The sequence below is a fragment of the Salmo salar genome, chromosome ssa02 (assembly GCF_905237065.1).
Source record: "Salmo salar chromosome ssa02, Ssal_v3.1, whole genome shotgun sequence".
Taxonomy (NCBI): Eukaryota; Metazoa; Chordata; class Actinopteri; order Salmoniformes; family Salmonidae; genus Salmo; species Salmo salar.
The window spans coordinates 34,617,494-34,632,559 of NC_059443.1; the positions used below are offsets into that span (position 1 = coordinate 34,617,494).

General features: G+C 44.3%; 1 protein-coding gene across 8 annotated transcripts in view; it reads right to left on the reverse strand.

Annotated features, from left to right (window-relative positions):
• LOC106580978 (semaphorin-6D) overlaps nucleotides 1-15,066 on the reverse strand; it is a 155,130-nt gene that overhangs the window by 44,694 nt on the left and 95,370 nt on the right. For all 8 annotated transcript variants that reach the window (XM_014162627.2, XM_014162634.2, XM_014162652.2 and 5 more), the window contains one exon: nucleotides 2,836-3,044. In XM_014162627.2, coding sequence (XP_014018102.2) covers nucleotides 2,836-2,983 — 148 coding nt within the window. In that variant the 5' untranslated portion in view covers nucleotides 2,984-3,044. The remainder of the gene's footprint in view (nucleotides 1-2,835; nucleotides 3,045-15,066) is intronic.

The following is a 15,066-nucleotide window of genomic DNA, read 5'->3' on the forward strand; positions in this document are numbered from 1 at the left end:
CGGTTCGTCCTTTAGTTAAAGGGGGAGATAAAGCTGATCGTAAGTGTTATAGGCCTCTTTCTATTTCGCCTTGTTAATGAAAAGTGTTGGGGAAAAAATGTCAATAATCAACTGACTGGCTTTCTTGATGTCTATAGTATTCTCTCTGGTATGCAATCTAGTTTCCGCTCAGGTTATGGATGTGTCACTGCAACCTTAAAGGTCCTCAATGATGTCACCATTGCCCTTGATTCTAAGCAATGTTGTGATGCTATTTTTATTGACTTGGCCGAAGCTTTTGATACGGTAGACCATTCCATTCTTGTTGGCCGGCTAAGGAGATCTGGTGTCTCTGAGGGGTCTTTGGCCTGGTGTACTAAAGTCAGAACGCCTGCTGTCTCAGCCACTGCCTGTCACCAAGGGAGTACCCCAAGGCTCGATCCAAGGCCCCACACTCTTCTCAATTTACATCAACAAGATAGCTCAGGCAGTAGGAAGTGCTCTCATCCACTTATATGCAGATGATACAGTCTTATACTCAGCTGGCCCTTCCCCGGATGTTGTGTTAAATGCTCTACAACAAAGTTTTCTTAGTGTTCAACAAGATTTCTCTGCCCTTAACCTTGTTCTGAACACCTCCAAAACAAAGGTCATGTGGTTTGGAAGAAGAATGTCCTTCTCCCCACAGGTGTGATTACTACCTCTGAGGGTTTAGAGCTGAGGTAGTAACTTCATACAAGTACTTGGGAGTATGGCTAGACGGCACACTGTCGTTCTCTCAGCACATATCAAAGCTGCAGGCTAAAGTTAAATCTAGACTTGGTTTCCTCTATCGTAATTGCTCCTCTCTCACCCCAGCTGTCAAACTAACTGATTCAGATGACCATCCTACCCATTCTAAATTACGGAGACGTAATTTATAGATCGGCAGGTAAGGGTGCTCTCGAGTGGCTAGATGTCCTTTACCATTCGACCATCAGATTTGCCACCAATGCTCCGTATAGGACACATCACTGCACTCTATCCTCCTCTATAAACTGGTCATCTCTATATACCCGTCGCAAGACCCACTGGTTGATGCTTCTTTATAAAACCCTCTTAGGCCTCACTCCCCCCTATCTGAGATATCTACCGCAGCCCTCATCCTCCACATACAACACCTGTTCTGCCAGTCACATTCTGTTAAAGGTCCTTGGGTCGCTTCATTTCAGTTCACTGCAGCTAGCGACTGGAACGAGCTGCAACAAACACTCAAACTGGACAGTTTTATCTCAATCTCTTCATTCAAAGACTCAATCATGGACACTCTTACTGACAGTTGTGGCTGCTTTGCGTGATGTATTGTTGTCTCTACCTTCTTGCCCTTTGCGCTGTTGTCTGTGCCCAATAATGTTTGTACCATGTTTTGTGCTGCTACCATGTTGTGTTGCTACCATGCTGTGTTGTCATGTGTTGCTGTCATGCTATGTTGTCTTAGGTCTCTCTCTTGTCGTGACGTGTGTGTGGTCATATATTTATTATAATTTTTTAAATCCCAGCCCCCGTCCCCGCAGGAGGCCTAATGCCTTTTGGTAGGCCGTCATTGCAAATCAGATATTGTTCTTAACTGAGTTGCCTAGTTAAATCAAAATCAATCTGTCGAGGCTGGCCTGTAGACCATCTTCTCTCCCATAGTGCTGCATTAACTGTTCAGGCCAGGGGTATCAAACATATGGCCCGTGGGTCGGAGGGGGTCCGACCCCTGGGAAAAATTAGTTTGACACCCCTGGCTTTGGCCTTCCCGTCCAACTTGGCAGTTGTAGCTGAATTAGCAGACCTCTAAAATGGGACACTATCTGAAATTACAATCTCCTCGGGGGAAGCATCTTTCCCCCAACCAAGAAAGTCCGACTCGACTGTTTAAAGATTTTAACTCGGGGGCGATTGGGTCAAGCAGAGCAGTGATTCGCTGTGGGGCAGAAAGGGAGAGGGATAAGTCCACCCCGGCGACCTCTCGTCCCTTTAATTACTCCTCAGCACTTTCACTTCCTTTAAAGTTTTGGGCGCCACGTCGCCAAGGAAACCTCTAACCCAGTTCCTCCAATTAGCTTCTGTGAGGGAGATGATTCCGGCGGTGGAGCTGGGCGCTGGATGTATTACCATACATAATGGACATCCTGGGGAGTTGTGAGGGGTTCTGACGCCCAGACACCTTCAGACCTGCTGACAAATGGCCCTCATTACACCTGAGATGGGCTCCACATATAGATCTATTAGTGTGGCTATTTATGTTAATGTTCCACTCCTCCAGATAGATCAATTAAAGCGGCAGGCCTCAGTCTCTGTCAAATCTTAAATAAAGGATGGTGCTGGCGACTGTAAACACCAGGACCTCCTTACCACACCTCCTATTGATTAGGTGCCACTGATGGGCTGTACGCGTGGCCCAATCAGATGCTGTATTATGTCATATAGCTAAAATGTATAGCCATTTTATTTTGATAGTGGTAATTATGTATTTGAACAGGGCTGCCCAACCCTCTTCCTGAAGATCTACTGTCCTGTAGGTTTTCAGTCCAACCCTAATTTAGCATATCTGATTCAGCTAGTTAAGGTCTTGTTGAGCAGCTAATTCATAGAATCAGGTGTGTTAAATTAGGGTTGGACTGAAAACCCACAGGACGGTAGATCTCCAGGAAGAGGGTTGGGCAGCCCTGTATTAGAAGAAGTCATACTATTACTGACGTAGATCTGTAAGACGACTGACAAAATATGTGTACATACAACTGACAAGATGCTGCCCTTTAACGGTACATCAGAACTTCATGCCCCCCTAAACTAAGGAGCAACATTGCATCATGACGGGCTTGCACTCACGTTCTCTCCCTACAATGCTGATTGGCTCCAGGTCCTGGGGGAAGGGTGTGACTCCCATGGCCAGGTGAGGTAAGAGGGCTGTGAGAGCTAGAGCCAGGCCCACTGCCAGAAGGGGGAGGGGCTGAGGCGACCCGGGCACCAGCCTCATGTTGGCAGGGGTTCACCACACCTCACCAGAACAGCATGGCCAACAGCGGGCACACCACCACCTAGAAGAGGAGAGAGAGTGAGACACAGGTTAACATAGCTACAACCAAAGTTAGCTGTACCCCTATCTGTTAAAATGGTCACAGGCTAATGTGAATGACTACAACAGCAGCATCGGCTTCATAATGATCACTATAATTCTGCTATCAAGTTCTACAGTAGCTGTTGGAACTTTCTGAGTTTGGATGCTAAGCTCTCATTAGCATGCGATGCTCATTGCCAGTGCGGCATTGTGATTGAGTGTTAGCTGAACTGTGATGGCAGTGTGAACACAGAGAGAGCGAGAGGGAGAGAGAGTGACAGGAACGGAGAGAGAGGTGAGGCCACAAGGGCCCCTGACTGGGACACCTGGCTCATTTACTCCCAGCCTTCAGTCTTTCACAGGTGACTTCACACAATTAACCACCGCCCCCACAGGGGAACGCGACTCCCTCTGTCTGCAACAAGACACCAGGCCCAAGGGGAGGCGACAGGTACCCACTTTCACCTAATATACAAAAACAAACTATAAATTGTTTGACTAGATAGGAAAAACGAGCGGCTCCTGTAAGAAGGTCAGAAGATTCAAGTTTGAGCAAAGTTTACTCTGCATTATTAAATCACTCAGGTAAGCTATGCGTCAGACCTGAATTGTCTCAAAATGCTAATTTCCACATCTGCTTGATTTCTGGGATGAGAGACTGGGACAGATGGATGCGGATTGCGCAGGGATTTGTTCAACTAAATCTCCAGAATGCTGTGACCTGTGTTTTGGCACCAACTTAATAAGGGCAGCGTGTCCTCTAAGGGTTTCAACTCAGCACAGCCCAGATTGATGTACTGCACCAATGAGATCCTGCCACACAGCTTTTAAATGGGGAGCCGAAAACAAAGTCAACAGAGATATGAACCCCCATCAATATTGATAACGGGCTGCCTCATTCTGATTCAGAGGAGACGGTTGCATTTAGCGATGAGGTCAAGCGATGATCACAGTGTCATAAATCGAGGGGAGGCGGTGTCTGCTCCTGTTTACTTCATGAATTACTGCCTCCTGCGTGTCCTGCCTGGGCGATATATGAGGACATTACTCCCGATGGATTAACTCACAGGCTTTTCGGCTTCTCAGAGGAGGCAGACAGCTTGAGCAAACAGGATATGATGCAGTGGCTTCCTGTCTGAGCAGGCCAAACAGCATGTCCCCCAAACACCACTGTCACCCCATCTAACCTGAATCTATCATTGAAGATCTAAGATCTTAGTACATGCTCTGATGGTTGAGCAATGCCCTGAAGTTAAAGAGTAGGCTCACATTTATACTGCTTATGCAAATGCTTGAGGGATCTTGAAATAAAAAAAACACTTGGTAAAGTTGCAGTTAAAACATGCTAAATAAACTCAATAAAACTATGAAATTATTTGCATAACTGTCTCTCTGCTCTCATGAATATGCATAGACTAGACCGACGATCATAAACATGTAGAGTGCGAAAATCAAAGGTTATGGAGACTGGGCAGAGATCAAATATCGACAAGTGCAGAGAATTTATCCAATGGATATAAAGCCAGGAAAATGCAAAGATGACTCACAACAAGACAAGCACAGTGCCTGCAGGAGCTTATGCAAGACAGACCAACAGATACACTGACCCTACAGACCCTCTGAGGCTTCTGGACCTTCCACAGATTTCCACACAAAGACTCTGAGTGGATGAGCTTCTTGGCGTGTTTATCAGCAGCACCCTGAAGAGTTGCTGTTTCTGTTTGTGACGTTCTCCACATGTTGACGAGCCTCACAGCTGGGGATGGATGTGGAGCTTGAGGAAGTGGAAAATGCTATTACGAAATGCCCAACGTAATCCAATTCAGTCCTAGCTACAGTAATGTAATATAAACCAGCATAAGTCCCTTTGATCTGCTGCATACACTGTTGTCCTGGGGTTCACTTCCAGACAGGTGCTGGTGTGGGGATTTGGCAAGGAGCCTTTATCTAGGGCTTGATGACAGTGACATGGTAGAAAGAACCCTATCATGTAGACTTGAAACGTACTGTATGTGAGGCATGTCCAGTCTTTCATGCTGAGTGAGTGACAGATGTGATGGTAAGCATCACTGCGAGAGCAGGGGCCGACTTCCACCTCTTTAAAAGACATGTATAGACAGTCGACGGTGACAAAGTCAACATCTTTGGAAGTTCCAAAAGGGACAGAGACTCAGAGGCTCATTATGCTCAATCTCCTTAAAGTCAATGGCTTCATTTAACAGTCTTTTAAGATGTGGTTTTACAAATATATTTGGGGACTGCCTTCAAATTGCCCTGCATGTGGAGCATCTAATGTGTTCATGTTGTTTATCGCCTCAACCCGTAAATTCTTCAGCTTCTTCTCAATGGGATATTTCCATAGTGACAGGGGGCATGATCTAAAACCCGATACCAGGATCCAGCTGCTACCGCCACACCGAATGCCGCGCGCCAAAACTTGCCAGGTCACAAACCCACCGTACTCTCCCCATAAACATGTAAACCATGCAGCACCCTTCAGGAATTTGTTGCTCTCCGTTTTCTTTCTCTAATCAATCGCCTTTTACAGAGTGAATGGGGAGGCAGGCTGATGAGCTGACAGCTGTCGGTGGGAAATAAGCCCCTGCTTATCCCGACCCACACTCTCACTCTGTGTTCTGTTTTGGATGGGAGGGGTGGGATCGTTTTGTTTTTAATGAACTGGACTTGTCAAGCCATCTGGGAGATACTGGCAGTTGGGCCTCTTTGTAGGGCAAGGAATTGAGGGACGCTGGGGCCGCACATTGATTATCTGACATTCATTTGGATTAGACCACAGTGCTGGTTCTGTGGTTTGATGAGCTGTCTTCAGTCTGGTGGTTTGAGGGCTTTTCACAGCACTGTGCGAAAAGGAAACTTCATGATGAAAAAATGGGAGCCTTTATGAGGGGTGGATGAGGCCACGGTGTCATCTTAAAAAAGGATCCATTTTAATTCGTACATAAACAAGTCAATCTTTATGACCCAGCTTCAGTTTGGCCAGGGACCACTGTTCCATAAAAAGATGCAATTAGGTATTAAACGTAAATTTTATCCTCAAATCAACCGCTTTATGCACCTATCTCCTCCAGGGACGTTTATTTTCTGCCAACACCTGTCGTTCAAACTAAATAGAGGCGCATTATCCTAACGCAGACCCACCCCCTCTGACATGCTGTGACCTCACAAACTGAACACCGCTGCCGTTTCACTGGGGTGGAGGCTAATCCCTTCATTGTTTTGGATAACAGGGCAAAAGCTAGCCAACACCTCTCACCTCCCGCCTCTGTGCCTTGGGATGCCACAGGGCCCCAGAGAAGTAGGAATTGAATGAGTCCACCCCCAGTATACATGAGCCTACATAATGAGGGTGCATGTCTCTGGCCATGGACCATTACCCACCCGGGGCTCTGCTGGGGACTATCACATCACCATGGCGATGAGCAGGGACAGGGGGCCAGATGATCTGCCGCAGAATGTGTGTGTGGTCGGAGTGTGTAGGCCTTTGTGGATGTGTGTCTACCTCATTTGGGAAAGGGAACACTGCGATGCCTGTTTAGCTCTCTGACCATGTATCCCCTAGCTATCGTGACTTTTCTCTGGTCTGTTTACTTTCAGTGATCCAATGATCTTCACAACTCATAGCTTAGGAAGCACATTGTTTATTCAAGACTAAGGTTACCTCAGGACTTGGCACTCAGTTTTCTTTTCATTCCAACAAACAAGTTTAACCAACACCTTATACATTTTCTGCTGTGCAAAAACAACTTCATTGGAAGAAAACTCATCCAAGACATGCATCTTGTGAGTGACCTTGCACTACAAAAGATCCCGTTGTTAAGCATGGGCAACATCGTCCTTACCCTAATCTCTGAGAGTTCATCTGACTGTCGATATCTGAACACTGTCCCGTGATGCACCATCACAAGGCTGATGATTAGCTGCTGAATAGAGACCGTTTTCTAGTCTCACACACAACTCTCCTCTTACCTCGAGACATCCACTCCCCTACAGAGTCCTCACAGTGTGGCAGCACTGTATGCAGCTGATGAGTCACATATGTTTTTCAGGAAGTACGATGCTCCTCTTATCACTCTGAATTCTCAACTCTCCACCTTCGGTAGATTTTTGTGTTAGATGGCTACTTCTCAACAAGCCCCTCAACTGCCCGGGGGCCCTTTCAACTCTCTACATGACCCCCTCAGACAGAGGAACTTCGCTAATTAGATTTCCAATGGCTAACCACACAGACGCCATCGAGGCAAATTGGAATTGGAATCAAGGAGCATTGGGCAATAATTGGGGAACAGACCCCACAGGACATGGAGGAGATTTCTATGGGTGATTTTCAGATGACTACTATTGGTAGTGCTAGGAGTTCATCCTACTGTTGCTCGTAAATTAACTTAGTTTAAGCCTGGAGACTGTGAAAGCACCTCTACGAGTTCAACCACATCCAGAAAGGCCAGCAGGCTTCAGGCCGTTTATAGCCTCTGCTGGTGTAACTACTTTCACAGTAGTTTTAAAAACTTCTTTATCAGTTACTTCTGAATTCTACTCTCAGTTGGGGCAGGAGTGCAACAATGTTGGATGTCGGAGTTACAATATTGGCAGGCTTTGACAGGCCAAGTTCTGTGAATGAAGTCAACATTTGATCTAGATGAGGGACAGAAACTTAAACTTGCTGTTGAATAACAACATGTCAGTTGAAGTTGATGGGGAATTTCAGAGGCCCTGCAGTAGCAACATGAGAGCGGCTCAAGGGGGGTCTCAGAAAGCTCTATTAGCATGCCGGGTCAAGAGGGAGTGATGGCTGGCTGCTTTCCTTTTGGCCCCCATAGTCCCTTAGTTCTGGAATTTGCATTTCAAACTGATGGGGGCTGTGTGGTGGAATCTCTCCTTATAGTCTTTATCTGAACAGTTGCATGGGCCGGAGGAAAGAGTTTGGGGGAGGGGAGCGGAGATTTGGTGCACCGTGGCATCCAGGGCGAGATGTATCTGTCAGTGGAGGTCAGGACCCTCCCTGCCATCACTGCCACTCAACTTGCCCCAAAGGGATGCTGTGATGCCCTCCTCACCCATAGGGTTCAGACAAAGTGACGGGTTGTCCTGTGAGATGGGCCATCTATTGTCACCCTACGTAAGAGTGCTCTACACCTTCCACTTGGAAGCCTGTTTGTCAGCCACGGGCAGCGCATCAAGCCTCCAACTCATCCCCACCAGCTCCTCTCTCTTGTAATGATGTTGAGCTGAATCAAGTTGACAGTGAGAGTCAACTAAAGTTGTACTGTAGGAAGAAGTGATACTGTACAAAGTCAGTGCGAAAACTTGTTCAGTAACCCTGGGCTGAAGGCTCTCTAAAAATGAGACAAAGGGAGCATCTAAACATTAGGTTGAAATATCGCATCAATATTCAAGGACCGAGAGATGTTGACAACTCAAACACACTACTGCAGTGATGCATAGAAAAATAACTGGCACCTGTTACTTTCTGTTTACTGGTATCAATCTCTGAGAAAAGTGCCTCTGCCACCAGTCTGGGCCTAAACCTGTAAGGCATCCCGCCACAGTGGGCGAGCTGGCCAGACTTCAGAATGGGATCTATGCGAGACACAGACACTGAGACGGTCGTCCGATCGATCGGGAGAACCGCTGAGAGCGTCATCCATCGTCTTTGTGTCTACTTGAGATGAAAAAAGCCCCAAAGGCTATCAGCGAGAGAGAGATCAGACACACACTAATGTTATCCTCTACATTTGTCTGCCTCGTCTTCATTATTTATTTTTATCTTCAGACAAGCCCTGTAATTCACAGGCAATTCCCTCTCTCTGTCTATCCATCCATCTACACTATCTATCCATCTACAGTTCAAGTCGTAAGTTTAAATTCCAACCTGTGTCATTAAATCTCATTTTTCAACCACTCCACACATTTCTTGTCAACAAACTATAGTTTTGGCAAGTCAGTTAGGACTTCTACTTTGTGCATGACACAAGTCATTTTTCCAACAATTGTTTACAGACAGATTATTTCACTTATAATTCACTATATCACAATTCCAGTTGGTCAGAAGTTTATATACACTAAGTTGACAGTGCCTTTAAACAGCTTGGAAAATTCCAGAAAATGATGTCATGGCTTTGGAAGCTTCTGATAGGCTAATTTACATAATTTGAGTCAATTGGAGGTGTACCTGTGGATGTATTTCAAGGCCTACCTTCAAGCTCAGTGCCTCTTTGCTTGACATCATGGGAAAATTAAAAGAAATCAGCCAAGACCACAGAAAGAAAATTTGTAGCCCTCCACAAGTCTGGTTCATCCTTGGGAGCAATTTCCAAATGCCTGAAGGTACCACGTTCATCTGTACAAACAATAGTACGCAAGTATAAACACCATGCAGCTGTCATACCGCTCAGGAAGGAGACGCGTTCTGTCTCCTAGAGAAAAACGTACTTTGGTGCGAAAAGTGCAAATCAATCCCAGAACAACAGCAAAAGGACCTTGTGAAGATGCTGGAGAAAACAGGTACAAAACTATCTATATCCACAGTATAACGAGTCCTATATCAACATAACCTGAAAGGCCGCTCAGCAAGGAAGAAGCCACTGCTCCAAAACCGCCATAAAAAAGCCAGACTACGGATTGCAACTGCACATGGGGACAAAGATCGTACTTTTTGGAGAAATGTCCTCTGGTCTGATGAAACAAAAATAGAACTGTTTGGCCATAATGACCATCATTATGTTTGGAGGAAAAAGGGGGATGCTTGCAAGCCGAACAACACCATCCCAACCGTGAAGCACGGGGGTGGCAGCATCATGTTGTGGGGGTGCTTTGCTGCAGGAGGGACTGGTGCACTTCACAAAATAGATGGCATCATGAGGTAGGAAAATTACGTGGATATATTGAAGCAACATCTCAAGACATCAGTCAAGAAGTTAAAGCTTGGTCGCAAATGGGTTTTCCAAATGGACATTGACCCCAAGCATACTTCCAAAGTTGTGGCAAAATGACTTAAGGACAACAAAGTCAAGGTATTGGAGTGGCCATCACAAAGCCCTGACCTCAACCCTATAGAAAATGTGTGGGCAGAACTGAAAAAGCGTGTGCGGCCTACAAACCTGACTCCGTTACACCAGCTCTGTCAGGAGGAATAGGACAAAATTCACCCAACTTATTGTTGGAAGCTTGTGGAAGGCTACCCGAAACGTTTGACCGAAGTTAAACAATTTAAAGGCAATGCTAACAAATACTAATTGAGTGTATGTAAACTTCTGACCCACTGGGAATGTGATGAAAGAAATAAAAGCTGAAATAAATCACTCTACTATTATTCTGACATTTCACATTCTTAAAATAAAGTGGTGATCCTAACTGACCTAAAATAGGGAACTTTTACTAGGATGAAATGTCAGAAATTGTGAAAAACTGAGTTTAAATGTATTTGGCTAGGGTGTATGTAAACTTCTGACTTCAACTGTATCTATCTATCTATCATCCATCTACAGTATCTTTCCATCTACAGTATCTATCCATCACACAGTATCTATCCATCACACAGTATCTATCCATCACACAGTATCCATCCATCTACAGTATCATCACACAGTATCTATCCATCAACAGTATCCATCCATCACACAGTATCCATCCATCACACAGTATCCATCCATCTACAGTATCCATCCATCTACAGTATCCATCCATCTACAGTATCCATCCATCTACAGTATCCATCACACAGTATCTAGCCATCTACAGTATCCATCCATCATCCATCAACAGTATCCATCCATCTACAGTATCCATCCATCCACAGTATCCATCCATCCATCCATCCACAGTATCCATCCATCCATCCATCCATCCACAGTATCCATCCACAGTATCCATCCATCTACAGTATACATCACACAGTATCTATCAATCCACAGTATCCATCAATCCACAGTATCATCACACAGTAGCCATCCATCTACAGTATCTAGCCATCTACAGTATCCATCTACAGTATCTAGCCATCTACAGTATCTAGCCATCTACAGTATCCATCCATCCACAGTATCCATCCATCCACAGTATCCATCCATCCACAGTATCCATCCATCCACAGTATCCATCACACAGTATTAGAGGTCGACCGATTAATCGGAATGGCCGATTAATTAGGGCCGATTTCAAGTTTTCATAACAAATTTTTCAAACTTTATTTAACTAGGCAAGTCAGTTAAAAACACATTCTTATTTTCAATGACGGCCTAGGAACGGTGGGTTAACTGCCTTGTTCAGGGGCAGAACGACAGATTTTTACCTTGTCAGCTTGGGGATGCAACCTTACGTTAACTAGCCCAACACTCTAACCACCTGCTTTACATTGCCAAGGTAAGTTGCTAGCTAGCATTAAACTTATCTTATAAAAAAACTATCAATTAATCATAAACACTAGTTAACTACACATGGTTGATGATATTACTAGTTTATCTAGCCTGTCCTGCTTTGCATATAATGGATGTGGTGCGCATTCGCGAAAAAGGACTGTCTTTGCTCCGACGTGTACCTAACCATAAACATCAATGTCTTTCTTAAAATCAATACACAAGTATATATTTTTAAACCTGCATATTTAGTTAATATTGCCTGCTAACATGAATTTATTTTAACTAGGGAAAATGTGTCACTTCTCTTGCAAACAGAGTCAGGGTATATGCAGCAGTTTGGGCCGCCTGGCTTGTTGCGAACTGTGAAGACAATTTCTTCCAAACAAAGACAGCAGACTTCGCCAAACGGGGATGATTTAACAAAAGTGCATTTGCGAAAAAAAGCACAATCGTTGCACGACTGTACCTAACCATAAACATCAATGCCTTTCTTAAAATCAATACACAGAAGTATATATTTTTAAACCTGCATATTTAGCTAAAAGAAATCCAGGTTAGCAGGCAATATTAACCAGGTGAAATTGTGTCAGTTCTCTTGCGTTCGTTGCACGCAGAATCAGGGTATACAGAATCTGGCTCGTTGCTAACTAATTTGCCAGAATTTTACGGAACTATGAAATAACGTTGTAGGTTGTGCGATGTAACAGGAATATTTAGACTTATGGATGCCACCTGTTAGATAAAATACGGAACGGTTCCGTATGTCACTGAAAGAATAATGTTTTAGATGATAGTTTCCGCATTTGACCATATTAATGACCTAAGGTTTATTATATTATAGTTAAGTCTATGATTTGATATTTGATAGAGCAGTCTGACTGAGCGGTGGTAGGCAGCAGCAGGCTCGTAATAGTCAAAGGTATATGGTTTAGAGAGAAATTGTCGACGCGTCATAATTCCTGTAATAACTTGCGGCTGAACTTGAAAGGGGTTCCTTCGTTATTTTACCGTTCATGTCTTCCATAGAGAATGTCTTGATCTACTTCAAATAAGGTCTGTGTTTTGTGCTTAAACCGCCTCGGCGTTTTGATACCCGTGTAAATCTCACTAGGTAACGTTTGTCAACATATTTTCATAAATCCACTCTACAAAAAAATGTATCTTCGTTTATATTGATCAGAGTTATATCCTATGGATATCTACACAGTTATAAAATTGGCAAGGTGGTGTAAACCTAAACCAAACACAGACCTTATTTTAAATTAATCTAAAAATATCCTATGGAATAAATGAAGGAACTGCTTTTCAGATTTTGCTAGAAGGTGTCATGGGAATTATGACTCGCACTTTGGTAGTCAATTCTTACCATGCCCCTTATTAAAATAGGATTTCCTGCATATAGAAATTACAGTTTTTGTTTTCAGCATTCATCACAGTTAACTTAAACTCTATTTTTATTATTCAAACAGTTGAGAGTATTTGTCTCCTAAGCAGACTCTTCAGTATCGTTGTCACTTCAGAGCTGTGTGTGTGTGTGTGTGTGTGTGTGTGTGTGTGTGTGTGTTTTATATATATATATATATATATATATATATATATATATATATATATATATATATATATATATATATACACACACACACACACACACACACACACACACACACACATACATATTAAAAAAAATCACAATAATAAATTGGCTGATTAATCGGTATCGGTTTTCGGACCCGCCAATAATCGGTATCGGCGGTGAAAAATCATAATCGGTCGACCTCTACACAGTATCCATTCATAGTATCCATCACAGTATCCATCCATCCACAGTATCCATCCATCCACAGTATCCATCACACAGTATCCATTCATAGTATCCATCACAGTATCCATCCATCTACAGTATCCATCTACAGTATCCATCCATCCATCCATCCATCCATCCACAGTATCCATCTACAGTGTATCCATCCATCTATCAACAGTATCCTCCATCCATCCACAGTATCCTCCATCCATCCACAGTATCCATCTACAGTATCCTCCATCCATCCACAGTATCCATCTACAGTATCCATCCATCCACAGTATCCATCCACAGTATCCATCCACAGTATCCATCCATCTCAATTTTCTTCTACTGTTTCTAGTGTGACATCTTCAGATGAGTGTAACCCCGGGTCACCTCATCAGACATACTGGCAGGAATATGCAGATGTCGTTCAAGCTCCCTCCTCGACCCTCCTCCCGTCATCTCCACCTCATAACTAAAACTGAATGTTATCTACCTCCTCCTCTCAATCTCCCCATCATCAATAATTCAAAGTGTTATTGAGAAACACTACCTGGACCTCTATTGACAGAAACTCAAGCACTGTCATTCCCTCAAGGGCATCATAATTGGATCCTCAAAGTCTGCTGCTGCAGACCCAGGTGGGGGAACAGGAGTCTGTGTTTGTTTTTTGTTGAGGTGTCATTGTGTGTGTGTGTGTGTGGTGTGTTTGTTTTTATTATTACATATTTATTTCAGTTCTCCAAACCGGCTGCCTCCAGACCCAACAGCACACAGCAGGAGCCATCCCGTGCATAGAGTGACTCAGCTGGTCTTAGGACCATTCCCCTCAGGGGTGTTTTAAAGGTGGGCGGGAAAGTGTTTGGTTATCTAGCACCGTGGAGAAAGGATTGTGGAGGGATTGCGGATGTGTCAGATTGGGAAGGGCAGTGAAGCACTTTATCAATTGCAGTACTGCACTTTCTCAAACCTGGAGAGGGTAGTTGTTTGGCACAAGTCAAAGGGTGAAGAGAGGTGCATTGCAAGCAGGAGTGACAGCTTTTGAGAAGCTTACAATTCTGAGAGTTTGATTTCACAAAGCAACTCCCACAGTACATGCTTAAAAATAACAGGCCCACCAGTATGACATACAATTGTATCATAACATGCAGTATGTCAACAGCTTTAATATTTCAGTGTTGATGAGGGTGGTAGAACAAAAAGAAGATACAGCATTCATAGAGCTAGTTTAAAGTTTAAACAATAGCAAAACTGTCAAAAACGGAACTACAGTATTCACACTAAACATCTTCAACGACAAAGTCAGTGGTATTCAAAGCCTCGCTTTTATGCACAATATACAAATATGGCAAACTCAACGCTGCTGTCGTGCAGTGTCCTCTCCTTTGACAGCTCAACAATAGGAACAGAGATAGTACTCCCTCCCACTACGCTTTGTAGACTATAGTACCAGCGGAGCCTATCATTATTTCACCAGAACTGCCGACCGCCCGGAGGGGAGGGGAGAGGCGGGTAGAGGAGAGGAGAGAGCAGCCAGATGAAGATGCTATTCACCACACTCCTGCTGGGAAAGATGAAACGCGCTGCACCGATAGAGCGAGGGAGAGTAGAACGGGAAGAGAGGATGAGGTGAATAAGCAGCGATGTCAGTGCTCATCAGGTTGCTGATCGCTCAGCGTTCTCCAGTGGCTCTTTATTACCACCAAGGGGGGGCTAGCCCTGGACCCTCCTATCACTTAGGACCCCTGAGTTCAGCCTTGGTGGTACAGTACAGTGCAGCAGCGGGGTGGAGATGTGTCTTCCTGCTGGTGCCAGGGCCCCTTGGGTGGCGGTGCAAG